The 25,834-nt window shown below is 45.9% G+C and overlaps 1 protein-coding gene across 2 annotated transcripts in view; it reads right to left on the bottom strand.

The window, feature by feature from the left end:
• Gat (sodium- and chloride-dependent GABA transporter) overlaps positions 1-25,834 on the bottom strand; it is an 879,924-nt gene that overhangs the window by 535,069 nt on the left and 319,021 nt on the right. For both annotated transcript variants that reach the window (XM_037414907.2, XM_075882687.1), the window contains exon 2: positions 8,307-8,438. In XM_037414907.2, the coding sequence (XP_037270804.1) occupies positions 8,307-8,438 (132 nt within the window). The remainder of the gene's footprint in view (positions 1-8,306; positions 8,439-25,834) is intronic.

Below are 25,834 nucleotides of genomic sequence, written 5' to 3'. Positions count from 1 at the left end.
CTCTCTGCATGGTTGACTCTACACGTAGTGCAGCTGTAAGCCATGCCACTGGTGTAGACGAGGTAATCCCAGAAAGTGCCATCTCCATATGCGCAGGAAGGCCGTCGATGAGCCCTGGTATAAGAAGCGTGTCCTTTAGGTCGGCGAGGCGTCCGAGAGACACTTCTTCATCATAGTAATCCTTCAATCTCGGGCCTGTTCTCAACCAGCAATGAATCGGCGAAAAGGATCCCTGACGCCGCTCGTAAAGCGTTCCTTCGTGCGTTTACATAAGCTCTCCCAAGACGCGTCAGTGTCAGCCTTACCTTCAAGGTAATCGGAGAAGTAGCACAGCTTATCTCGCTCCGTCCATGCTGAGGCCGCTGTCCTCACCTCGTAGAGCCGGAGCCACTTGTCAAAGGAGGCGTCCGTAGGTGCTCCCGAGTACTTCGGGATGTTGATGACTTTCTTGGAGGTCGCCATGATGAAGGGCACGGTATATTCTGTCGACTAGTGTGATGCAGGAGACGTGTTGGCTATACGATGAACCATTTATTTGTCTTCGTCTTCCTCCTTCTCTACCATTCCACCACCGTTCTCGTGTGGTTCGTCAAATATGTGTAGGTAGGTAGGTAGGTAATAAACTTTATTGAGATCCAACAAAGAATTACTGGCCCGGGCTAGGCCTCAAGGAGCTGTCGTCCGCTGAGCATCGTGTGATGTCTTCGGCAATAGCCCTGGCTTGCTGGACAGCCTAGATTTGGTCCACTGCACTTGGGCTTAGAAGGGCGGCTCGCCACCGCTCAGCCACCGCTCGCCACCGGTCAGTAGTGGTGGCGAACACTGCACTCACGCTACTAAAGTATATGGGCCATGTCTTCTGTCTCATGCCCGCACCGCGGACAGCCGGGTGACGAGTGCAGCGAGGAACATCGTCTATGCAGGTGTCGGGGATTCTCAATGGTGTTGGTCTGCAGACGCCTCGGATAAGACAGCTCAGACCTTTCTAGCTGCATGTGGTGTGGTGGGTAACGTCGTCACGTTTTTCTGTAATTGTTTAGGATCTCGTGGAAAGTAACCATGATGTCCTTGCAGTCCTGTAAAGACTCGGGCTCTCTTATCGTCGTCGTAGAGGTATTATGTCCTCCGACCTCAGGTGCCTCGCCATCGTCAATGTGTCGTACATCGACGGCCTTTTAGTCTGTGTCGCGGCAGGTTAGCAGTCTCGCAAAAAAGTGGGCGCGCTCATTGTGGATCGACGGGAGGTCAGATCTTTGGCGGCTGCCAAGCTCTTCCGCATGCGCAGGTAACCACTTGAGAGACTGCAGCAATCACACCAGACTTGAAATCTCCGGCTCTGGCGTTTAGCATGTGCGCCGTCTAGACAGATACCCATCCTTTCATAGAGTTTTGGACCGCCGTCTTGGCGTCACTCACGATAAGAGTGTCCTCATTTCAACTATGAATTATTGCGAGGGCTAAGGCCATTTCTTCTGCCGCCTCAGACAATGGGAGCCTCGCAGATCCCGTCACCAGAGTTTGTTCTCTCATGTCGACACCGCCATGGAGAATGCAGGTGTCCGTTGGCGTTGTTGTTGCTTTCGTTCGTTCTGCTGTTGTCCTCGGTCGGGCTGGGGGTATCTAGCAGCGTCGACAAAAAGGACACCCTCTCGGCTGCCGTGCTTTTTGAAGATTGCCTTCGCTCTGCAAAAGCGCCTTTCGGCATCGTACACTGGGTGCATGTTTCTGGGCACATTCTTTGTAAGTATAGCATTCTTGACCACTGGCAATAGCGCGTCCTTCAGTCCCTGCATCCCATGGTAACGAATTTCGAGGAAGTCGACGATGGTTCTTCCGGTATTGGTGCCCGACAGTCTTTCGAGCTGCGCAATCCTCAGAGCCTCGATGATTTCGGCGAGCGTGTTGTGCACGCCCAGCTCAAAGAGCCTGCGGTTGTCAGTGTAGTGAGGCACGCCTAATGCAGTTTTGTAAGCCCTGCGGATGATCGTGTCCAGCTTGTTGCTTTCGCTTGTACTCCAATTGACGTAAGCAGCAACGTATGTGATGTGGCTTAAAGCATATGTCTTATTAGTCTCACTACATTGTGCTCTATGATTCTTTTCCTCTTATTTGTAGCTCTTCGTATCAGGTTCGTGGTGGCTGCCACTTCCTTCTGTAGCCGGCTGACCAACTCGGAATCGGCACCGTTTTCTTTCAGCTAGAAGCCGAGGACTCGTATATTGGACACCGTGGGTATGCGGACTCCTTCTTTTGCCGTGACACACACGCCCGTCTGACGAACCTCGGCCATGTCCCTCGGGAGACGTCCCAGTTTCTGAGGTCTGTGGAGCAGGATCTCCGACTTGTTTGGAGCTCAGACGAGCCCCGTTTCTTCGAGGTGCTTCTCACCTTCGCTTACCACTCCCTGCAGCCTATCTAGCAGACTCCCAGAACTCTTGCTCTCTGTGGTTCATATCATAATAGCGTCCGCGTAGATTGTATAGTTGAAGCCTTTGATCGCGTTGAGCCACTCCGGAAGGCCAATGATAACGAGGTTGAACAGCATTGGGGAGAGCACGGAGCCTTGAGGCCTTCCGGCACCTCCCATCTCGACTGTCTTTACGGTAACCCGTTGATACGAAATCGCGCTTTTCGCCCGTCGAGGAAGCTGCTGACATATCGGTGGAATCTCTCCCCTAGGTTTAGCTGACTGATCTTCTCCAGTATGGCCGTGTGCCTCACAGTGTCAAAAGCACTTTCGACATCTAGCCCGCGTATGGCGCGAAGGTGCGTGCTTGGTGCATCAATGACTTGTCCTCTAATCTGCAGCATTGCGTCCTGTGTGTAGAGTCCTTTCCGGAACCCGATGATGTGGATGCCAAACGCGTTTCGACTTTCGAGGAGCGTCACGACCCTATTCAAGTAAGCATGCTCCATCACCTTGCCGACGCACGACGTGAGAGAGATTGGCCTCATGTTCTCGACTACCAGTGGCTTGTCTGGTTTGGGTATAAGCACCACGTCTGTGATTTTCCATTCGCGCGGAACCTGACCTGTCCTCCAGCACTCATTGACATACCTGCATAGGTTCACGATGGCGTTGTCGTCAAGGTTTCTGGAGATCTTGTTGGCGATTTTGTCTGGGCCAAGTGCCGACTTCGTTTTGAGTAGCTGAAGAACCACCGTAACCTCCTGTACAAAGAAGTGCTCGTCGAGCTCTTCGTTAGGTCCGCCAGTATACTCGGTGTTCTTTCTCTAAGCCTTCGGGGCGAGTGAGGTGCGTCCGCACGATCTCGTCCCTGAGGGCTTCCGGGTCGTCCTCGTATTTGTGCCACCACTTGGCTATCTTTGTCCGAACTGCCATTTTGGAACTGGCGGGATCTAGCAGCTGCTTCAGGATCTTCCAGGTGCGTCCCGCGCTCATATATTCGTCCATGGTATTGGAAAGCTCTTCCCATTCCTGCTCGCATAAGCGGGAACAGTGAGTCTCGATTTTGCGGTTGACTTCGGGGCTTTTTTTCTGTAGCTTTTTATTAAAATTCTGCTTGCTTACTCTGTGCTGCATCAATTTTTTTGGCCAGGATGAGGTGCACCAGATGGCTGTCCACTCTGGTTGGGTCAAGGCTTCAGTTCTCTCGCCGCCCGGGCCTTCCTCTTTCCACTAGTCTGTCCATTCTATTTCTTTAGTGGCTTTTTCCACGTCTGCCAGGATTTCCTTGCACCATGACCTTTTTTTTGCAACTATCCCTGATGAGGTCTTCCTTCTCAATGTTCCTGTTTTTGCAAAATTCGTCCCAGTCGACGATCCTGACTTTGCGATTTGCGCTTTTTTCTGCGTTCCTGCCAACGACCAAGTTGAGGATTCGATGATCGCTTCCTAGGTCTTCGAACGTATTTTCCCAGCTCGCCACGTCCATGTTAACGCACATAAAGAGGTCCGGGGTCGTGTTGCGGCACACACCCTGCCCGATTCTGGTGTGCGACATTGGCTCGTTTAGCAAGGTGAGGCCGAGGTTGTCCACTAGTTCAGCCAGCCTCCTCCCCTTGGGCGAGGCGTTGCGGTATCCCCAGTGCGTGTGCAGGGCGTTAAAGTCTCCGCAATTCAACAAGCGTTTGGAGGCGGCTTTCGCCATCGCTTCGCGGAAGAGGCAGTCAAAGTTGTGAGTGAGACCCCGCTTAGAGGGGGTGCGGTAAACGTTGATGACGAACACCTTAGCTGTTATGCCCTTGCTTAGTGTGATTTCTATTAGAGCATTATCGATGTCGCTCGACACGTCCACCTTGTGTTCAACAAACGCTATTCCCCTTCTTACAATGATGCACATCGTGATGCTTCGCCCCGTGCTCTCTGAAAACGGACACTGCATGACGTACCCCGGAAGCTTGGCGTGGTTATAAGGCTCTTGTAAGGCAGTCACATCTGGAAGTTTCTTTTTAGAAAGTGTTTCTATGTACTGCATTATCGTAGTTTTTTTGAAGCCTCAGCAGTTCCATTGTCAGACGATGAGTCTGCCGTTATGCACGCGTGCCGTTGTGCACGCCTTGGTCATGCGAGGGTGTAGTAAGAGCTCGACTAACCGTGCATTCCTTCCGCTCTAGGGCGGCTGACATTGATTTTACTGCTTCTGTGGACGATTGTCAAAATTCGAGTGACGGGAGGCGGGGCATCGACCTTTTCTGGAGGCTGCAGCTGCCCCTTTCTTTGTTCTACGTCTTCTAATTGCTCGTTCATAGCCAGAAGTTGAGTCTTTACGGCTGCGTGTTGCACATTCCGTTTGGCGTCGGACTCGTTCAGCCTCGTGAGAAGCATTTGAAACATGCGTTCTGTCTTATCCACCAACTTGTCGATCATTTGCTTGAGCACGTCTACTTTCTTGGCATTTGACCTGGGTCTCATCGATTATTGCCTGTTCTCTGTGTCATCCGCTCGCGCGCCACTCTGATTTTTGCGTTTGGACCCAACTGTCGGTCCTTCTACGTCGAGCATGTCAATCTCCTCTTCAGCTGCTGCACTGGTGTACATGGGCACACGGTGGGTGTTGGCTCCTCCGGCGTGTCCCGCCATGTGCTTGAAGATTTTATTTAGCGTTTTTTGCAACTCGTTGATCTTCTTTGCCGATTTGTCGCTTTGTTGTCTCGCCCTGCTCAGTTCATCCCTTATTTCTCTGTTCTTTTTGTCTAACTTCTCTAATCGCATCCCGATTGACATGTTCAAGGTCTTCTGTAGGTCTTCGCGGAGTGAGATCCCTTCCGGACTTCTGCTTTCTTGAGCTTCCAGGTGTCACCAAGACACCTTGCATGATCCCTTCGGCTTTCCGCCAGGTGGAGGCTGCCCGTTGCCCGATGAAAAACTGGGCTCGCTACTTGAGTGTCGTGCACCATGGCTACGGCTTCGGCTGAGGCTTTTCCTTCTACTGCGAGGCCTCTTTTTTACCGCCAGTGAGGGGAAGTGGGGGTCAAGGGCTCTGTTGCGTTGTTGGGAGCCGGACCTTGATCTCGTACGGCTTCTTCATGGGTGACGTTGCGATGGGTGATGCTGCGAGAGGGCCAGGTACTGGTCCCCCACGCATTCTTCGGGAGTGAGTGCGTCCTCTTCGGGAGTGAGTGAGTGCGCAATTTTCGGGAGTGACCCGTCATCTGTGTTTTTTTGTGAGCCATATCATCGCCTTTACTACGCACGGAACCTTGTTCTTTGCTTTACACGTGTGATTGGCCATAGGGTGGGCTTCCCCGCAGATTTTGCACCTTGACGAGCATTTCTGCGCGGTAATTGGGTTTTTCATGCCTCAAATCAGACAGAGTTTGACTTCCGGTCTCGGGCACACGTCAGCTCTGTGACCGAGTCTTCCACAATCTCGAGAGAAATCGAGTTGCTTCTAGCAGAGTAGGTAGCTCGCGACTGTTATCATTAAGCTGTTAAAGTAAAGTAAACCCACGTCGGGACTCTTTTCCTTCCTGAGCGGAATCCTGAGCGGATTCTTGGTAACTTGCCTGCCATCTCCTCGTCGGGCATGCTGGCAACCAGAATCTTTTGAGTGTAGTTGGGGCAAATTGTGAAGGTTTCATCCGCATTTATGCCAGCCATTCTCCTGATCGTTTTGCCACCCGCCCACCGTGCGGAGGTTCAGGCCATTCCGTAGTCTCATGATCACCTGAATGTTTCCTTTTGGCAGCCTCGGCATTTTACTCGTACGTAGAGTTTTCTTCACAATGCCTCTTTTGCGGCCGCGCATTTTTGTCTCGCGCTGCAGGAATGGTTCGTCATCGCGCCGAGCTTTGTGGCGTTTTTTCCGTCGCATAACTTCAATCCAGCCGTCGGCATCCGTCTCAGCTTCAGGTAGGTTTGTGACAGTGTTTCTATCGTCGTGCCCATCCGGAGTGTCGTCAGACGCTGTTTCGTCCACCTCCATGATTGGATCTTTTCTGTGGGGCCTGCCGTATGGCGCCCGCGAGCAGTGGACGTGGTCTAGCTCGGTCAGAACGGCAGTAGCCCTAAAACGCTTCACACTCGTTGCCGATGTAAATGTGGTCGTAAAAGTCTCAAAAAAAATTCCGCCATATCCACGAAATGAATGATGATGAGTGGGCGAAGCTCCGGAGGTAAACCTGGTAAACCATGAATCCTCTGTACATTTTGCCCACTCGATTTTATTACATCGCTCCCCCTAGCGTACGTCGCCGCACTAAATCGAACGATTGCCTTCAACCAATGACACGCGCCATATGTGATATCATTCCTATTTTATAAGATCTCGCGTCTTTCATCAACTACAAGTACCGCTTTCTAGTTTATAACATCTTGCATCTTTTCATCATCAGCTACAAGTACCACCATCTAGTAAACACTACAAGAACTAAACGAGAGGTGGCTACATACAGGAGACGGTACCGCCATCTAGTGAACACTGCAAGAACTAAACTAGAGGTGGCTACATACAGGGGACGGTACCGCCATCTAGTGAACACTGCAAGAACTAAACTAGAGGTGGCTACATACAGGCTACAGGGGACGCACAGCCCACGCCCTAAGGAGCTTCGCCCCTAAAAGGCACCCTCACCGTGAAACTTGGTGTCCCCGGGTCCGCGTGGTCACTCGGGAGCTCATGGTAACCAACCAAATTTCGATCAAGGCACTGAAACTCCTGCTAATTCATTCGAAAACTGCAGAGACGAAGTGAGGTGCATCCGCTCGCAACGCCGCCTGCAGAGTCCATATATATATATATATATATATATATATATATATATATATATATATATTCAGCAGGAAGTTCAAGGGGTCTGGTACGTATAAAGAACACAAGCGAGTACACGTACGAAAGAGCAATACTTTTATGCCAACGTTTCAGCCGTGGCACGGCCTTCGTCAGGGAAGTACACGTCTTTCGTACGTGTACTCGCTTGTGTTCTTTATATATATATATATATATATATATATATATATATATATATATATATATATATATATATATATATATATATATATATGTGTGTGTGTGTGTGTGTGTGTGTGTGTGTGCGTGCTCTCGCAATCGGCCTAGTGAGTGAACCTCAGATGTTGCTCAACCATCTACAGTCATTACAGTGCTACATAGCCACAGCTTTACTGCATGCATTGAAGCTCATATCCGTTTTGTTGAGGGAAGAACTTATTTCCAAACCAGTTGTATGCTACTGATATATTGGCGTGATGCGCAAACTGCAAGAATAAAAGAAGACAAAAATAAATTTCTGCATTCTCTCCTTTCGTTCTTTTTCTTCTTTTTTCTGCTTAACCACCGCACGATGATTGTCCGCAGCTCTTTTCCACTAACCTAACATTTTCGCGTACTCTGAGGGTCACGCCTAGGAGCACTAAGTTTTTTTGTGTGAAAACAACAGCTTTAACCAACTGCGTGGCCTTCGACGTCGCGCTTATTAAATAGCTACAGCTTATCGTGCCTCGATAAACTTGCATCAGTAAAACTTGTAGCTGGGTGAGTTCGTTCATAATTTTCGGTAAACTGGTGTACGAAAATATAGACAAAGCCACAAAAAAAGGAGACGGGGACAAGCGCTCATCCCTGTCTTTTCTTTTCTGTGTCTTTGTGTGTATTCGCGCACACCCGTTTACCCACAATAAACTTGCATGATGCAGATCTCAAGCGTTTGGCTTCAGATTGCATGTCTTTCTTGAGTGAGGTAGCGAGACACCTCCATGTCTCGAAACAGAGATGCGAAGCGCAATCGACGAACCGTTTACGTTTGAAGCAAGCGCGCAATAATGCATATTGGTGCTGCTTGTCACTGACAAGTGCAACAAAAGAGAAAGACAGGACTGTTTTTACCTTTAAAGATGGGGCATATCTTCCAGACGCCGAGGCCGCCGATGCTCAAGAACTGTCCGAGTGACGTCTCTAGGAAGAATGTGGGAATACCCGCCAGGAATAAGGTCAGCAGGTAAGGAACCAAGAACGCTCCTGTGGAAAGCACAAATCATCCATCACTGAAATGGGGTCAAGAAGAACGAACTTCATGCGCAGCCACGGCAACAGGAAACGAAGTACTAAAATAACACTGCCGAAGCACGCCATGCAAATGATTAACCAGCGAAAGTTGCAATGGGTGGTCCCGGTGTTTAGCAGTGGGTTCCACACAACGTCGCAATGAAGCCTTTCGCAATTACAGGTTACATATTCGTGCTTCCTAAACAGGTTAGACGCACTTTTGACTTGGGTGTTTATTTTACATGCCGTACATTGTGCCTCACGTGATCACGGTAATGGAGCAGCGTAATGAAGGGGTAAAACGTTCTGCAATGCATTATTCACAGTGGCTGCTCTCGAATTCCAGGTGGTCAGAGACATCGCAGGAGAAGCCAAAGTGCCACTAGAGAAACTTCCGCTGAAAGTGGACTGTATTTTGCCGCTTGCATTTGAGGCTTTCATGGTTTGTCGTCTCGTAACGGACCATTTTTTATCTCCTGAAATAGTTTGCCAGTGTGCTGTCTAGCGGCTCCACCTCCAACATCGATTGCACACTCTTTGATTATCATGGTAAGATTATCGTTCATTGTATCAACGCTAACGTCGGTTACCCCGTTTAGTGCCTCGAATCTACTCTGAAGAAAAACTGAATTGCTGTACTTTCCCTCTCACCTACAGCTCAATAATTGCCTTGTTGCGTATCAGCTTTTAAAAACAATACTCTTTCTCGGAGACCTTCGACAGAAAAATTTCCGTCTGTCTGTCTGCACGATTGTCTGTTTGTCTGCACTTAATGATACCTTAAACGGCACCAAGCGGCCGACCCCATCCGACGCGCCCACCAATATTGCTAAAGATTCAGCGTTCTTAGTTGTGCGATTGTCAATTAAAAAGCTATTATTGCGAATATCTGAGGCGCCATAACAACACGTCGATGCTTCGTATGTGTGCCTTAATACTAGAAGCAGCACACACAAGTAACTTTAAGGACTGTTGCGTTTATCGCGTTGCTCTGACAGTGCAGCGCGATGCTCAAAAATATGCGCGTTTCCAACGCTTTGCCAAAACCGCGTGGTGGTGGCAGCTGCCCGTTGTTTTGCATTGTACACCTTATTACCTCCGAGACGTGCACGCGTCTTTCTCCGCAAGTGCGCACGCCTTCGTTTTCGAAGATAACTGCCAGATGGCACTCGAGTCTAACGTGCCTCGATGCGCTCGTTTGCCTCCGCTATATGCTCGAGGCACTCTAACGCGGCTCCTCCAGAATACCATTCACCGATTTTCTTGCACAGAACATCAAATAAACGTTTTGTTCACTCTATCCAGAGCGTCTTTCGATGACATTTGCAGTGTAATGTGGAGATTCGGGACCAATTTTCGTCTTTGCTTTGTTTAGGTGAATACGAGCTCTTGCCATTCTATGGCCATGGCATCGGATCTCGTCAACTACTTCTGCATTCTGTACAACGCCTCGGTGTGAACACAGAACGAAGTGTATTTCATTTTATTTTGGAAATCAGGACTCCGTCACGTCCACTTACAGTCAGCCCGTTTTCCGAAAAAGGTACAAGATTCGCAAATTATTACGTTCTTCGTACTCTACTGTTGACTCCCCTCCGGCATTTCTAGAGCCAATCCCATATTCCTCCACTGCATAGTCTCCGGCCTGTTTCGTCCCTGCTATGGCATTAAAGCCGCACATCAGAATAGTATACCGTGACTTTAATAGTGGCTGACTCTACGTCTTCATTGAAGAGTTCAACCAAATAACCATCATGGCTCGCTGCAGACACATGGGCCTGTACCAACTTCATTTTTTACCTTTCCTTAAATTCATTTATGACATTTTGCACCCTCTCACTGAAGCTACAGTATTTTTTTTGTTGCCAGTTATAATATTGTGTATATGAAGCCACATCCCTGGTTATTTTCTGTCAACTAATCCATCGTAGCATAGGACGTGTCCGTTATTCGGCACTGTATAGGCCTCACGTATCTTCCTAACTTCTCTGAGCCCTATTACATCCCATTTAGCACCCTCTAATTTTTCGAATAGCACAGCTAGACTAGGCTTACTAGATAGCGTTCTAGCGTTGAAGGCAGCCAAGTTCAGATTCCAATGGCGCCTCTCCCGACCCGAAATTTTTAGCACCCTCCGCTACGTCGCACGACTGACCGCCGCCTTGAACAGTTGCTTTGCAGCCGCTGCGGACTCAGGGCCAAGGGTTAATTGTCGTATTCATTGTAGGTTGTGGTGAGGTGTTGCACCCGAGTGGCCAATCTTGCTCTGGCCATGGAGAGTCTTACCGGTGACTGCAGACATTTTGTTTTTTTGTCTTTTAATAACGATTCCTTCATCTCGCGTTTAAGTAAATATACGATTGGTAATGGTCCGACGTCTCCATTCGAACCAAATTTTGTCATTTCGTGCTAGGTTGCTGCGCCACCACTAAGTATAGGGCTGCGTTCCCTTGCTTAGCACACTTGAATACTAACTCACCACCTATAAGCTCTCTAGGTCATTTGACTCGTAGCTCGCCTGGATTTTTTCTCTACTATTTAAAAGTCTATTTTAAAAAACGGGCACGCTCTCGAACCTTTAACCTTTTGAGCTTGGGCCGGCTTAGTGTCCTGGATGACGTTCCTTCTGGCGCGTTTATTCTCTTCGAGATTCTGCCTGTACCTCTCAATTCTGGCATTAATAGCTTCAAAGTGTCTGGAATGTCGCAGTTTTGCCGATTTCGAGAGGCCGCACTGCCACTTCGACGTTTCGATCAACTGAAGACGTTTTGCGTGCTTGTTTTGAATTGGCTACATCTATGGGATTGATACGTTGAGCGTGCCCCGTCGCGGTGGTCTAGTGGCTAAGGTACTCGGCTGCTGACCCGCAGGTCGCGGGTTCGATTCCCGGCTGCGGCGGCTGCATTTCCGATGGAGGCGGGAATGTTGTAGGCCCGTGTACTCAGATTTGGGTGCACGTTAAAGAACCCCAGGTGGTCAAAATTTCCGGAGCCCTCCACTACGGCGTCTCTCATAATCAAATGGTGGTTTTGGGACGTTAAACCCCACAAATCAATCAATCAATTGATACGTTGAGCGTATACGTCACGGGTGGACGCAGTTCACGATATTTCACAGCAAGCTCGGCGTTAAATGCACTTCTGTTGCCCGGATTCATAGGCTTGGAAGATCAGAATCGAATAGGCCGATTATCTTGTATCTTAAAGACTTCACCGAAAAGATAGCTGTGCTGAAAAAGGCGAGCAACCTAAAGGGAACTAACATCTTTGTTCAGAACGACTACTTAAAGCAGACGTTGGCAAAACGTAAATTACTGTGGGAAAGTGCAAAAGCCGACAAAGAACAAGGCAAGAAGGCATTTTTGGTGCATGATAAGTTGCGTGTAGGTGATGATCTGTTTATTTGGAATGACGTAACAAACAAACGTCAGTTCATTGGAAGCCGTCGGTGTGCCACGGCATCGCCTCAGTCTATCGGCAGTGCACCCGATAACGAAAGTACGGGTAGCAAGTGTTGACCAGCTGCGCAGAAGCAAGTTAGACTGATTAATATGAATGCTCGAAGCATTGGAAATAAAACCGAACAACTTGAGGCTGTACTTTTAGCATACAACCCTCATGTAGTTGTAATAACGGAAACGTGGCTCCACAGCGAAATGTGTGACCAAGACTTAGTGCCTCCAGCTTATGAAATGTACCGCAGAGATAGGGCCTCAAGAGGTGGTGGAGTTGCAGTACTTGTTAAAACAGGAATTACTGTCACCCGTTTACCGGACGTTGAAAGTACAGAAAGCATATGCCTGAGGCTTCCACACTTCAATAAGTCTTTTGTATTGTAGGCAGTGTACAGGCCGCCGAATTCGTTGCCGGATTATTTGTTTAACTTGAAAACCCATATGGAAAATTACAGTAATTAAAAGCTAATTGTCATCGGCGACTTCAATCTGCCTAATATTGACTGGAACCAAATGCAGCCGACATCAGATTTGATTAATGCAAATATACTGTTCGATATAATGCTTTCCCACAATCTCGCCCAAATTGTTCAGCAACCAACACGTGTTGGTAATGCTTCGTCCACGTTACTAGATCTTGTGTTCATGCATCCCACTATTCTTGATTGCTGTGTTTGTGTTGAACCCGGCTTATCTGATCACGACATGGTCACAGTTTCTTTTCCCTTGCATTGTAATCGCTCCAATAGCCCACCTAACTCTAAACAGGTCAAAAATTTTTCCCGTGCTAACGATACGAGCATCCAAGATTATCTTGAATGTGAATTGGTGCATTTTGATGGCGACGACGCTGCTGTTCTCTGGGATAAGTTTAAGAAACTATGCTTCCACTGCATTGAACTGTTTGTACCTAACACAACAAAAAAAACCCCCAAAGTTCACACCATGGATCACAAGGCCAATAATACAAATGAAGCGTAAAGCCAAGCGCTATCGGAAAAAAGGTGCTCCCGCTAACATTCTCAGGGAAATTCGTAACTCCCTTTCCGCAGCTATTAAAAGTGCCAAGAATTTTTATTTTACTGTCAAGTTACAAAACTTCATCAAAGAGGACCCTAAAAAATCCTGGTATTTTATTAGGGACCGTAAAAGCTCTGTAAACCGAATCAAGTTTAACGGCACTATAATTGACAATCCCCAAACTATCGCGAAAAATTTCAACGACTATTTCCATAGTGTTTTTTCAACTTCTACCCTGCCTGTCTTAACTAGCATTGACGCTTCTGATTCAGATCCTAACCTCATTTCTTTTGATGGTGTCCTAAATTTACTGCTGCGATTAAAAGTTAAATCAACCCCTGGACCAGACAACATACCCAATGCATTTCTCCGGCGATATGCCGAAATATTGGCCAAGTACATTGTTGTGATCTTCCGAGCCTCAATAAGTTCAGCAACTTTACCCATCGATTGGAAATTGGCACGTGTTCTGCCCTTTGTGAAAAAGGGGGACCCATAGTGCATACCAAACTACCGTCCAATTTCTATGACTTCCGCATGTTGCAAAATGCTAGAACATATAATTGCCACTCGTATAAACAGCTTCTTAAATGATAACCACATTTTATCTCCCTTTCAGCATGGATTTAGAAAACGGTTTTCCACAGTCACCCAGTTGGTCTCAGTTATTCATCACATTGCTTCTATTTTAGACAAAGCTGGTCAGGTCGATGTACTGTTTTTAGATTTCAGTAAAGAATTCGACCGTGTTCCCCATAACAAGCTCATCGAGAAATTGCAGACTATAGGGCTTCCAAACTACCTAGTATTCTGGGTGTCTGCTTACCTGAACGGCCGGAAACAGTATGTCGACGTCTGTGGACAGACATCACCTCATCTCCCAGTAGATTCCGGCGTACCGCAGGGTAGTGTTCTAGGTCCGCTGCTGTTTATAATTTATTGCAATGATATTGTTAATGCTATTAGTGATCCGGTTAAAATAAGACTTTTTGCAGACGACTGCATTATTTTCACAGATGTACACTCGCCAGACGACCAGGTTGCTCTCGACACTGCCCTTAACAATATTCTTTCGTAGTGTAACAAATCGGGCATGGTGCTCCATTTCGATAAATCTGTTTGCCTTCGAATTACTAACAAGAAAAATCCCCTTCGGTTTTCCTATTCCTCCAAAAGCCAACCCTTAAAAGAAGTCAGTCAATACAAATATCTAGGTATAACGATAACGAATAAGTTGTCCTGGAATGCACACATTGCCGATGTTTCGTCATCGGCTTTCCGTAAACTGTGTCTTTTAAGGCACAAACTCAGAGACGCCCCGTCGCAAGTGAAGCTATTAGCTTATAACACTTTAATACGTCCAAAGCTTGAATACGCTTGTATTGTACGGGATCCGCATACTAAATCTAACATATATTCCATCGAAAAGATTCAAAGACGAGCAGTGCGTTTTATTCACTCAAAGTATGGTCGTGGTACATCAGTTACGGAACTAATGCGAGATAATGAATTCCAGACGCTACAATCGCGGCGCCAGCTTCTCCGTCTAAAATTCTTGGAATCACTAATTAACAATAAACTTGGGCTAGACCCATCACATTACGTTACCCCAGTTTCGACCAGGCAAACTCGTCATTCTCATGTCCGATCTTTAACTCTGTATTTTGCGCGGACACATTTACTTAAGTTTTCCTTTTTTCCGAGAACTGTAACAGAATGGAATAACTTGCCTTCTGATTTCCTCCAAACCTTCGATCTTGATGAACCCAATGTTTAATTCTGTGAATCTTGACCCCCCCCCCCCCCTCCCAATATCGCTTGATTTTTTTTTGATGTTTCTCTTCTACTAGCTCTTCTCCTACACAGATGTATTTTAGTCAAGCTGTGTTACTCATGTACTGATCGCGTGCTTTCTTTGTTTTGATGTTTCTCTTCTACTCGCTCTCCTCTTACACAGATGTATTTTAGTGAAGCTGTGTCACTCATGTACTGATATTGTGTTTGTGTTTGTGCCCCTCCTGCTTGGGCCTTTTTGGCCTGCAGTTTTTCACAAATAAATAATAAATAAATATGTAAACGCAAAAAGTACCTAAGTGCTAAAGAAGAGACAGGCACAGCCTTTAGGGCTGTATTTCATTTTGTTGGGGTTTTGGGTGGTAATTGAAGCTAAGGTAAATAGATGTGGCAATATGCAGTTTGGAGTCATATATACGTACTAGTAATTACATGTATGGTTAGCCTGATAACGTTGAATGAAGAGGTAAGAAGCGAGTTTTTTCTAGTTCCAGAAAGCAGCCAAAGGTAAGAAACTTTGTACGAATGTTTACGTACGAATACAAGAGTGTTCTTAAGAACTGATCAAAACATTTTGTGTAGACATCACCGCAAGCAAACGGCCAATCGACTTCGTCCTGTGCTCCGGCTGCTATTATCTGGGGTTTCAAATGTTGTGATGTACTTTACCACGATGCAAGCAGATGTACAATGGCATCTGCAGTGCGTCACACTATTCTTAATGTTGTTCTTAACTGCCTTGTTAGGCATGTTTATATACTTGATTCTTAAAGCCGTGGACCTGGACATAAATACTATAAGGAAGTTGTAGATCACTTTATAAAACTTTGGATTTGAGAGTTTCACTGTTCAATATTGTAAGTGTCAATGTTGCTTTCATTCCTACAGATTCTGTTCATTCCAACACATTCCTACAGACCAACAAAAGACACAACAGATCAGAAGATACTACAAACCTACTTGTTCTATCGCATCTCTGTGGTGTCAACAAGCGGGCTTTTTTACCCCATGGCACGAATGTAACAGCTAGTCTTATATCTGACGTCGACATAGAACTTCAAGATGACGTTTTGAAGAGTCTTATTGTTTGCATGCCTCCATGCGAAATCATCAGCGTCCGCAGACTAGGCTCGTCAAATTGTGTGAAGATTGTTTTTCAATGTGAAAAGCTTTCTAATTACATAAAGGCTGGTTTAGTGCGACACCCAGTTCGACCTTTCGTACCAACGCCCTTACAGTGTCGTAAGTGCCTGAAACTTAGACGTGTGCAGAGTATAAGCACAAGTGTTTTGGTTTGTGCCAAATGTGACAGAAAGCGCAACGTAAAATTTGGTGACAGCTTGACACCTCAGTGCCTTAACTGTAACGGCGAGCACTTGGATATTGACAAAAAATGAAAAAAAAGCCTAAGATAAAGCGTCGGGAGAGAAGAGTCTCGACCTCAGTACGCCTTTACTCGCTGTAGAATGCAAAACAGATGTACCTACACATTCAAAATATAGTACTAAAAGCGGACCTGAGACGAAAGAGCAGAAGCGGAACTTCTTTCTATCAGCAACATTGTGGCCGGTGCTTCCCCAGAAAATGTCTGAGGCAGTCTCTGAAAATATCGCTCCTACTAAGGCCCCACCTACAGTGGAAAAGATTACAAACAAAACGGACTCTGTCGAAGACAATTCCAAGCTCACCGACCTACTTAAGATGCTAATTAATCGCATTATATCACTCATTGCCAGTCGCCAGACACCAGCAGCACTAGCCGCAGAACAGCTTTTGGATACACTCGTCCCAGTTCTCGACGACCTTCACCAAAAACAGAATGAACAGTCGAAAGCCCCGCCACTTCGTGCTGCGGTGGAATGTCGGATCATTACCTTTATACACATTTTTCATGCGACTATTAAATTTTTTCGTGTGGGTGTCCCACTTCCCTTAATTAATCTTTCCTCTTCTCTCTCCTTCTTTCTTCCTTTATTTACTCTATGCCTCCCCTTCCCAAAGGAGCAGGCAGGCTTTGTGCCCCTATAGGTGGCAGTTTTCAGCCTGTTTCCTCCATATTTTCTCTGTTTTCATGTTCTTTATGTACTCAAGCCAAATAAATAAAGGAATAATAATAAGTACTCAAAGGTCGCAATACAATGACCTGTGATGTGGAGGTGCAAATAGAATGAATAACAGTATTTCCAGAGTTTATGCGTGATACTGTAAATAAGTATTCTATGAAAAATTGTACTTTGAGAAACCTGACGGCGATGAAAACTTCCTGCATACATACGGACAAACATGGGCGTGCTGAAAAATATTAAGAAACATGCAAGTCAGGTAAGACAATAACAAACAAAATCTGCAAGAATGATCAAAAATGAGATAGGAGCTGTCGCGAAAAAAGCAGAACCGTGAAACCATTTGCCATAGACATAAATGAACTAATCCCAGGCCTTCAACCCTTGCTGGCCTGAACACGTTGTCCCACCTCATTGGTTGAAAAGTCGAAGACCACATGACCATTAAGAAAGTACGGCGAAAACGCTGTATAACTTGCGATACATAGTAAAGTTCTGTAGCTAAAAAATCATTGTGAGCTTCAGCTCGCCCAAACATGGAAAGGCGATGTGAAACAAAAGTCTGAGCTTGTTGTTCTAGCTTATGAGCGCCCTCTTTCCAGAAATGCGCACTGAATCTGATTGATTGATTGATATCTGGGGGGCACTGAATCTGTACGCATCTAGTGGCACACGAAAGTACAATGGTGGAATGTGAGTCAAATAATTCCTGCGAAATCGTCTGACTTACTACCCCACGATGTCAACTGCAATTCTGGTGTTTTAGATAAATTTAAACAAGCTTTTGATCATCCACTAGCGTAGAATGATCAAGAACGCTGTCTGCTTTTTGATATAAAAAAGTTAACAGATTGAATATTGAGGTAGCTTCTGCGTAAGCAACAAAGTGCCCCGATGGTGTCCGACAAAAGACTTAATTCAACGATTCGTAACTCAAGCATTCGAGAGAAATTAACGTGGGGGTGGGAATGAACGCGATGCCAGTTATTGACAATTTACGAGATAAGCAATTGGTCTTTGCGGCTGTCTGGAACTGCACAACATTCGCTAACATAGCAACGGAACAGGGAAGTCAAAATCAGTAGATTTTTGTTTTCGGAAACCGTATTTGAAATAACAGTCTAATGCAGCTCGAGTGATATGTTTTGATTGATCATCTCTACGCTGTATCTTCTTGCCTAGCTCAACAGATTTGACGAAGGTCATGTGATTTGTGACGTGTATCTCAAGGCGTCTTTGTTCAAACCGGTCAAAGAAATGAATACTATCGTTGCTACCTCATTTTAGCACGCTCTAGAAAGAAGACGAAGAACAACATAACACAAGTGTCGCGTATTCAATACCAGAGCCCTACATCAAGAACGTCCATGTTTATTTCAACTGCTCGTGCCTAACTTCTACCTTGTCTTCTACGACGTTCTGCTTTTTGTTGCAATCATCAGCAACATATTCCCTAGGGGCCAAGGCTGTTGATTCTCACTCACTTCCTTTCAGAATATAAGCCTTCTGAACGGGTCATTTGATTTCCTGTCCAACAACCTGTGACAGAGTAGAGATGCACGCACCACGACTTCCCACTAGGTGCATTGACATATTACTGTTCAGCTATAATGCCACTTGACATGCCTTGTAGCCACATACAAGCGCGTAGCCTGTTCCCGCACAAGCACAACCACCAGCACGCAGCCGCGGCATTTTGAGACCAGGCCCATAGCGCACGAACTGCAGTAGTAGGAGATAAGACCATTTCTCTCAGACCCATCGGTACAATGAGAGACACTCATGATAGTGCGTGTGGCAAGGAAAATCCTCTCTTGTAAATGCTTGTAGCGGAGAAGGTTCCTCATTGTAGAAAGTCTACATCACGTCTTCCGAGTAAGCAGTGTAATTGTGTCAGTGGTTAAGGCTTATCTGGACTATTGTCAAGTTACACAAGTCCACTCTTGACAACCAGTTGAAACTCCACAGATTGTAGTCATGAGCCTCTCAGCGTTGAAACTGTTGCTTCTAAGTGACCCCCTCTATGCCGCTTTTGCAGATCGGATAACACTCTGATCAGCCTCGCCCCCCCCCCCCCCGAAGGAATTCTGTCGCCCACGAACTTCCAGTTGACGGTTGGCTGACATAAGAAGACAGTGAGCATCTGCACAACCTCAGCGCCGAGCTTTGAACTCTGCAGTAGGAGATCCTTCTGGCAGAGATGACTTAGTGCGGGCGGTGAAGCGTCTAACACAAAACGAACCGTCGTGATGGCACCCTGGTGGATGACTGCGTGATGGGACGTAAAATATACATTTTCTCTTTGCACTGTTTCAACTCTCCCTCCACGTTCTTCGTTGGCAGATGCTGTCACTGCCGATTTATTCTGGTTCAGAAGTTCGCATTTTTCCGTGATACTGTTTGGTTGTGCTTGTGCATAGCACTCGACTGAGCTTTGATTAACGCTCACTGAAGGTATCTTTGCACCTCGCTCATTTAGCGTCACTGAAATCCAACCACAAAAGTTAATTGGGCTATCCGCAAATGTCGTAAATTGTGGCAGAGCCTTGTTCTTTTTCTCCACAGATGATTCGATTCCGAAGATGTCGAGACGCCGCGTCGCCGAAGCATTGCAGTCAGGAAGAAAAGTCGGGCTTCAATTCCAGAAAGTGCCAGCAAGTGGAGACGTCGTTGGTAGACGTCCCACTGGTACTGTCGGGAGTTGGACGTCCTCTTCGGATAACAATTTAAACACGCGAAACCCGACACCATTCGTCCTGGCCTGCCTTTCTCCTGGATCTCAATCTGAATGCAAAGGAAATAGAGAAATCCGGCAGCCTGGCGAATTCATTGTTCAGTTGTCACGATGCCGGAAGTTTCCTGTGGCGCTTCCAGCACTTTCTGGTGGTAGAGAATCGCGAGATCAACCAGCAGACACTATATCAAGACACTGTTGAGGACCACATTGTACTGGTCAGGTTAGACGCCCAAACCGGTCAATGTGGAGACTAGAAAGTGGACCTTGTCGTAGAGCAGGCGAAGATTCTCCACGTCTGCCGACGACTAGCCTGGCGCTAAGGCGAGCAGGTGGTCAACGTGCTCGTTGATAAGCAAGTCATGTCGCCCAAATCACTCCGTCAAGGTCTTGATCGCGATCTTGTATATGTCTTCGGTTAGTGGAATGCCCTCAATTGCTCTCTTTTCTGCACCGCTCAAATTAGACTGAAGGTCCTTTAATTTATCGATCTCTAAAAGGTCTTCACTCAGGAGAATCGTGGCACTGAAATGGTCCCAGAAGGACTGCCAATTGCAAAGGGCACCGAAAAACGACGGAATCTGTAGTTTTGGCTGGAACACCGTGCGATTACGCTGCATGGTTCTCGGCTACTCGAGGCGAGTCACTAACCTGGCTTTGGGCTGTGGTGCTGGGACCACCAGCGTCGGCGTTCGGTGATGTAGGCACTGGCCTCGCAGCACTCGTTACTGTCGCCTTGTCTGCGGCCTCTCGGAGAAAGACACGTGCTTGTGACACGGTGTAAGAGAACCTTCGGCCGTACTCTTCCATGACCTCGAGCTCTTTCGTGTAGTCGTCGTCGTCAGTCGCTTCGAATATTTCTTTGTTTAAGGTGGCGAGTTCGGCGCTCTTCTGAGTGAGGTAGGCAACGTGGGAGTCGACCTGACTGGCATCGGCAATGAAGGCTTGCAGCTCATCGGTGAGAAGCGTGAAAGTTTGTGTGACGCTCGCCCTGACGACACCACGGTTCTTGCACAGCCGCTCCAACGACGCCATCGGAAGTAAAGTCTTGGAAGGGCGCGACCGGGAAGTTTCGGCACCAGAAAAATGTCGCGTATTCAAGACCCGAGCCCTACTCCAATAACGTCAATGTTTATTTCAACTGCTCGTGCCTATCTTTTACCTTGTCTTGTACGACATTCTGATTCTTGTTGCCGCCCATCCGCAGTCTTCAGCAACAATAAGGACACAGGGATGTCTCCGGTGCTACTCTGTCCTCCGGATTAATCCTACAGTGCGCTAAAATAGTGACAAGAATTACCAACATGCCCAACCTTACGCTCTGTCAAGTTAATACTGTTGCTTGTAGCGCGCATGTGTTGACCAGTGCATCTTCCTTTCGTGGTCTTCGTACAGCACCTGTGGTAAACATGCACCTACCAAGATCTATTAAGCTCGCATAACCTCACCGGCACCAGTCCACGCTGATGCTGGTGCTAAAGACCTCAGATAGATGGCGCTAACCCACAGAGGGGGATAGGCCAAGAACCGGGTAGTAGGATACTTAAATGAAACTAAAATGAAATGAAAGCCAATCTGAAAAATTAGTTTAGAGATACTACTACCAATAAACAAAAATGTTTGCTGTGCAAGCGGTCAAACCATCTCTTGTTTTTGACAGACATCGCTACGAATTATAAACTAAAGATCTGAAAAGGTTAGGGTTCACTAGCACGGTAATCTTTTAGTTGCATTGATGTAATCAAACACAGTGGAGCATATATCCCTGTGGCAGTGCCGCCAAGAGATAAAAGTACTGGTAGATTTACTTGTATTCCTAGCTTTTGTAATGGGGCTACTAAAGATCTTTTTCTCTGAGAACAGTAACTACGACAGAATAAAAAGAAATGTTCAATTGTTTCAATTTCGTTACAAAAAATGAAAAGCCGTGACGCCTTGAGTCGAGCTTTCTTAAGGTAATAATTCAGTTGTGGAACTGTACAGCACGATAGGGTATAAGTGACCTCTAACTGGTGAGATACACACGACTGTTTAACCCACGCTAATACATTTGAACAAAGTTTTCTTTCTCCTCTGGTGACTAACTATAAAGCCCTGTATAAACTATTCATGCATGCCGCAAAAAAAAATACTCAGCACCTCAAGTTAGCAAGACTTCAGCGCTGCCATGTTTCATCGCAAATGCGTTTCCCTTTACTTTAACCACCAAAACACTTCTTTCGCATTATCTCGTCCAGTCCACAAGAGAAGACAGGAGGCGCCAAGAAGCGTTGAACAAAATTCGGAAACGTGATAGGTGGCGATGCACTCCTTTCCATCATCGATCGTAACAGCAGGTAGCGCAGCGCGCCGCTAATGCCCCGGCCACGTGCATTTTGTTATTCTCTTTTCACAGGACGAAGCACGCTTTTTCTTGTACGAGCTTATTCGGAGATTGAAACAGTATTATTTGCCTTAGATAGGTTGCCGCCTCGTTTAGCTAGCTACAGGGTACTTAAGTGCAGGCCCCCTGAAGATTAGCTTCTGGCTGCTGGAGCCGATGCCCTCGAATATATTAGGTGACGTTAGTTTCTGTCTTGCCTTTATAGTGCCGTGCACACAAGCCGCCATCCAGCAGCAAGTGGCGATGTTGAGAAGCGGAAAAGAGTCTACATCTACACTAGTTGGGAGAATCTTAAGCTGCTGCAAGTCATCACGATATTTCGAAAGTAGCCAACGAAAGGCGCTCGCAATAAATAGAGAGCGATTCAGAGGTAGCACCTTTTTCTAATCACTTAATCGGCTTGCGCCGCTCATTCAAAATGGGGAGCATGCTTGATTGCATAAAGTAAAGTCAGACAGTCAGGATATTTGCCAAAAGTTCTCAATACTCCCAGGAAAACTTAAAATTCACGTTCTTACCGTCTTAACTAGGTTGCTAAAAGGGGTAACGATGCCAACTTCAGGCAAGAAGTATTAGTAGCAAAAGAGGCAAACGCTAGATATGATACACTTCTTCGGATTCACTGCTTCGCCGGGATGCCATCCCGCGATCCGGGTGTCAGCAGCCGAATACTTTAGCCACTATAGACAACCGCGGTGGGGAGGGGGGGGGGGAGGGGGGCAATATTGCAGGTATAACAAAGCGCAGATGATAGCGCATTTTAAAGGAAGATCTGAATGCGTACTAGTATAGTCTTCAAAATGCAGCGACGTTCTCTTCTCGTAAAGTACACATTGAAGGGCTGCAACGCAAGTCATAAAAAAAAAAGATGAATTTTATAATGCATAATAGCCCTGGTGTTCGGTAGGGCACAGATGTCATGGGCAAGGTAAATAAAGGGTAGAATTATATATTTTCCTCTTGTTTGTAAGTATTATATATAAAAATTGACCACGTATCTTCAGACTTCGCAGGAAAATGTCGTCGGAAGATGCTGTTCTTCCGTTTGGAGAAAGAGCACAAAACGCTCATTCGACGTTCTGCGCGAGAAGATCGGAGAGCGCAATTCTGGAGGTGCAGCGTGAAATATGGACGCCATCTGGCAGTAATTTCAAGAAACTAAAGCTTTTCTACAGTGCAAAGCCACTGGCAGGTGGCGGTAGCATTCGTGCTACGAGGTGTAGGAAACGCCCCCTTTTTCGTTCATGGCGTTGTCAGCGCAGTGCAATAATCGCTGCGGTGTGGAGAACTGTGCGTCTGTGAATTTTAAAAATAAACAACTATACTACCTAGTACCTACGTATTGACATTTACCTCACATATGCGTGATACTTGATTTTGATTGACAGTGTTCTTAAGCATGAACGCAGCCAGCAAATCAAGCTGACTTGGCCCCTGTTCTTTTTTGAAAGGGTAACGTAGAGTTCCATGATCTTAGGCTAGGGAACAATTTAACTTGCAGGGTGAGTTGTTTAATACTATTCGCAGAAGAAAACTAGCTAAAAAAACAAAAAAGTGAAGCACAGCCAGACAGGACAAGTGCTTAAAAAAAGTCAACCCAACCAAACACATGAATCACAAGCGCATACATGAATTGGTTTGCCCCGTAAATAGAACATGTCAATGTTATACATACATCAGTAAAAATTCACGAAACGGATCATTGTGGTGCAAAGAGCTCAATTTAACAAAACACCAAAAACGCCAGGCCTGCGTGAAAGGCACAGCAGAGTCACAGCGAAAGCTAAACTAGCGGCCTTTCAGAGCCTTTTCATAACACTCATTTGGTAACTACTGCAAGCACACTTGCTTGATACCCACTGGGGCATTATTAATAATTTTTTTCCTGTAGTATAGACGGCATTCGCGATGCTATTTTTCGTTCTTTTACTGACACGCATGGTATCCACTAAACACTTGCAAGGAATTTTTTGCTAATTGTTCATGCAGTGGCTTACGACGATGAGGAATTCTGGCTTAAGTGGGTATGCGCCACAGTCTAAAGTGGCTGCTCGATTTGGTGTGCCCATGTTGATCTGGAAAGCAGGCTACAACTAGCTCGTTCTAAGAAACAGGTTTTTGCCTCACTAACTTTAGATATTGCAACAGCTTATGACAGTGTGTAACACATTAAACTAATAAATTCGCTAACGCACATTGGGTTACCAAATTACTTTGTCGAATGGGTTTACTTCTTTCTAAAAGATAGAGAATTCTATTGGTCTCAATCAGGCATGTCGTCTTCAAAGTATAAACAAACTAAACGTCTCCCCCAAGGTTTGGTACTCTCGCCATTAATATTTAATATTTTATTGTGCATAATTCCAGTACAACTTGATGTACAGGTGTATGTATACACTGACGGCATCGCATTTTTGCTACAGTTACAAATATACATATATTATATCAGATGCTACAGTTTTATATAAACGCTCTGGACACATGGTTAGACGACATTAATCAATCATGAAACATCAGAAAACGTGCAGTCGTCGTTTTTCCTATAGGTGTTCCAGTGCAGATTTCTGTACTTTACAGACAGGACTTTATCCCGCAGGTGAAATCGATTAAATACTTAAGAGTGACTTATAGTGAAAACCTCAATTGAAGTCCACATATAGAAAATATGGCAGCTAAAGAAGCAGAGGTGCTTGGGATGCTTCGTAGAATCAGCAATAAATGTTGTGGTTTATGTCGTGATGTGCTAGTTATCATATACTGTATGTATATGCGCCCAAAATTGAAGTTTGGCTGTGTCTTGTTTTCTAGAGCACCCGCCAACAAAATTACACCACTGGTACTACTAGAACGCGGAGCGTTACATTTATGTCTTGGGCTCCCTAAATTTGTCGCAAATAATATTTTATATAAGGAAGCGCGCCTGTCTTCCCTTCGTGCTAGGTTCCAAATAATATCAGACCGTGCCTTGCAAAAAATATACGCATCCCCACATAGGAGGTCACAATATGTTTTCATTGATGAGCCGACGTCCTTTTTTAACCAACAGTGGTCTAGATTAAAGTGTCCACAAGTCATCGTCGTACAGAAGCTCTTGGAAACATTACAAGTTAACCTTCGTGAAGTACGGGTACTAAGAACACCTATTCAAACAATGAAAATAGAATTTGACAATAGTTTTCCTAATAATTGCACAACTCTTCCCAGTTAATATCTAAATATCAGTTTGAAAGACCACCTGGCAAGATTAGACATAAAGATTGTAGTAGTAATTGATGCTTCAGTTCGCGAAGAGAAGGCAGGAGTCGGAATTGCATCTTCAGTGTTGGATTGGTTTTTTTGTTTGTTTACTTGATTTTACACTTATTTATTAAGCGCAATTACTGGCAATTGTCTTAGCGTTACGAAAATTACCTCAATCAATAACAGATGCTATTATTCTTCCAGACTGCTTGTCTGTCTGTAGTTCAGTAACTGCGCCTAATGTGTCCTTTGCTTTAAAGTATTTTACGACCTTGCCCCAAGACATTTATTACTCATTCGCTTGGTGTGGATACCGGGGCATAAAGGTTTAACCCTCAATGAATATGCAGATGCAGTCGCAGTGGCCTCACATAATTATCCCACAATTTTTATATTGACGACGCTAGCATTTATTGCCATGGCGCGCTTAGAAAAATTTGTCATGTCAGATCAGTTTGAAAAATCTCGCTTGGCAACATCGGATTTTTCTCATCTTAAGTACCCTCGGAAAAATTGATGGTGCTCCTCTAGAACGACGGAGATATCAATTACGAAACTAAATTGCCGAGCCCCCCCCCCCCCCTCCCCCGCTGAATTTTTATCTACACAGGTCTGGTCTGGCACAGTCTCCCCTATGCCTGCTCTGCAATGAGAGTGAATTCCTTCATCATTTCCTCTTAA

The sequence above is a fragment of the Rhipicephalus microplus genome, unplaced genomic scaffold (assembly GCF_043290135.1).
Source record: "Rhipicephalus microplus isolate Deutch F79 unplaced genomic scaffold, USDA_Rmic scaffold_13, whole genome shotgun sequence".
NCBI classification, from domain to species: Eukaryota; Metazoa; Arthropoda; class Arachnida; order Ixodida; family Ixodidae; genus Rhipicephalus; species Rhipicephalus microplus.
The sequence above is the reverse complement of the archived record's forward strand: the minus strand, read 5'-3'. Positions and strand labels throughout refer to the sequence as shown.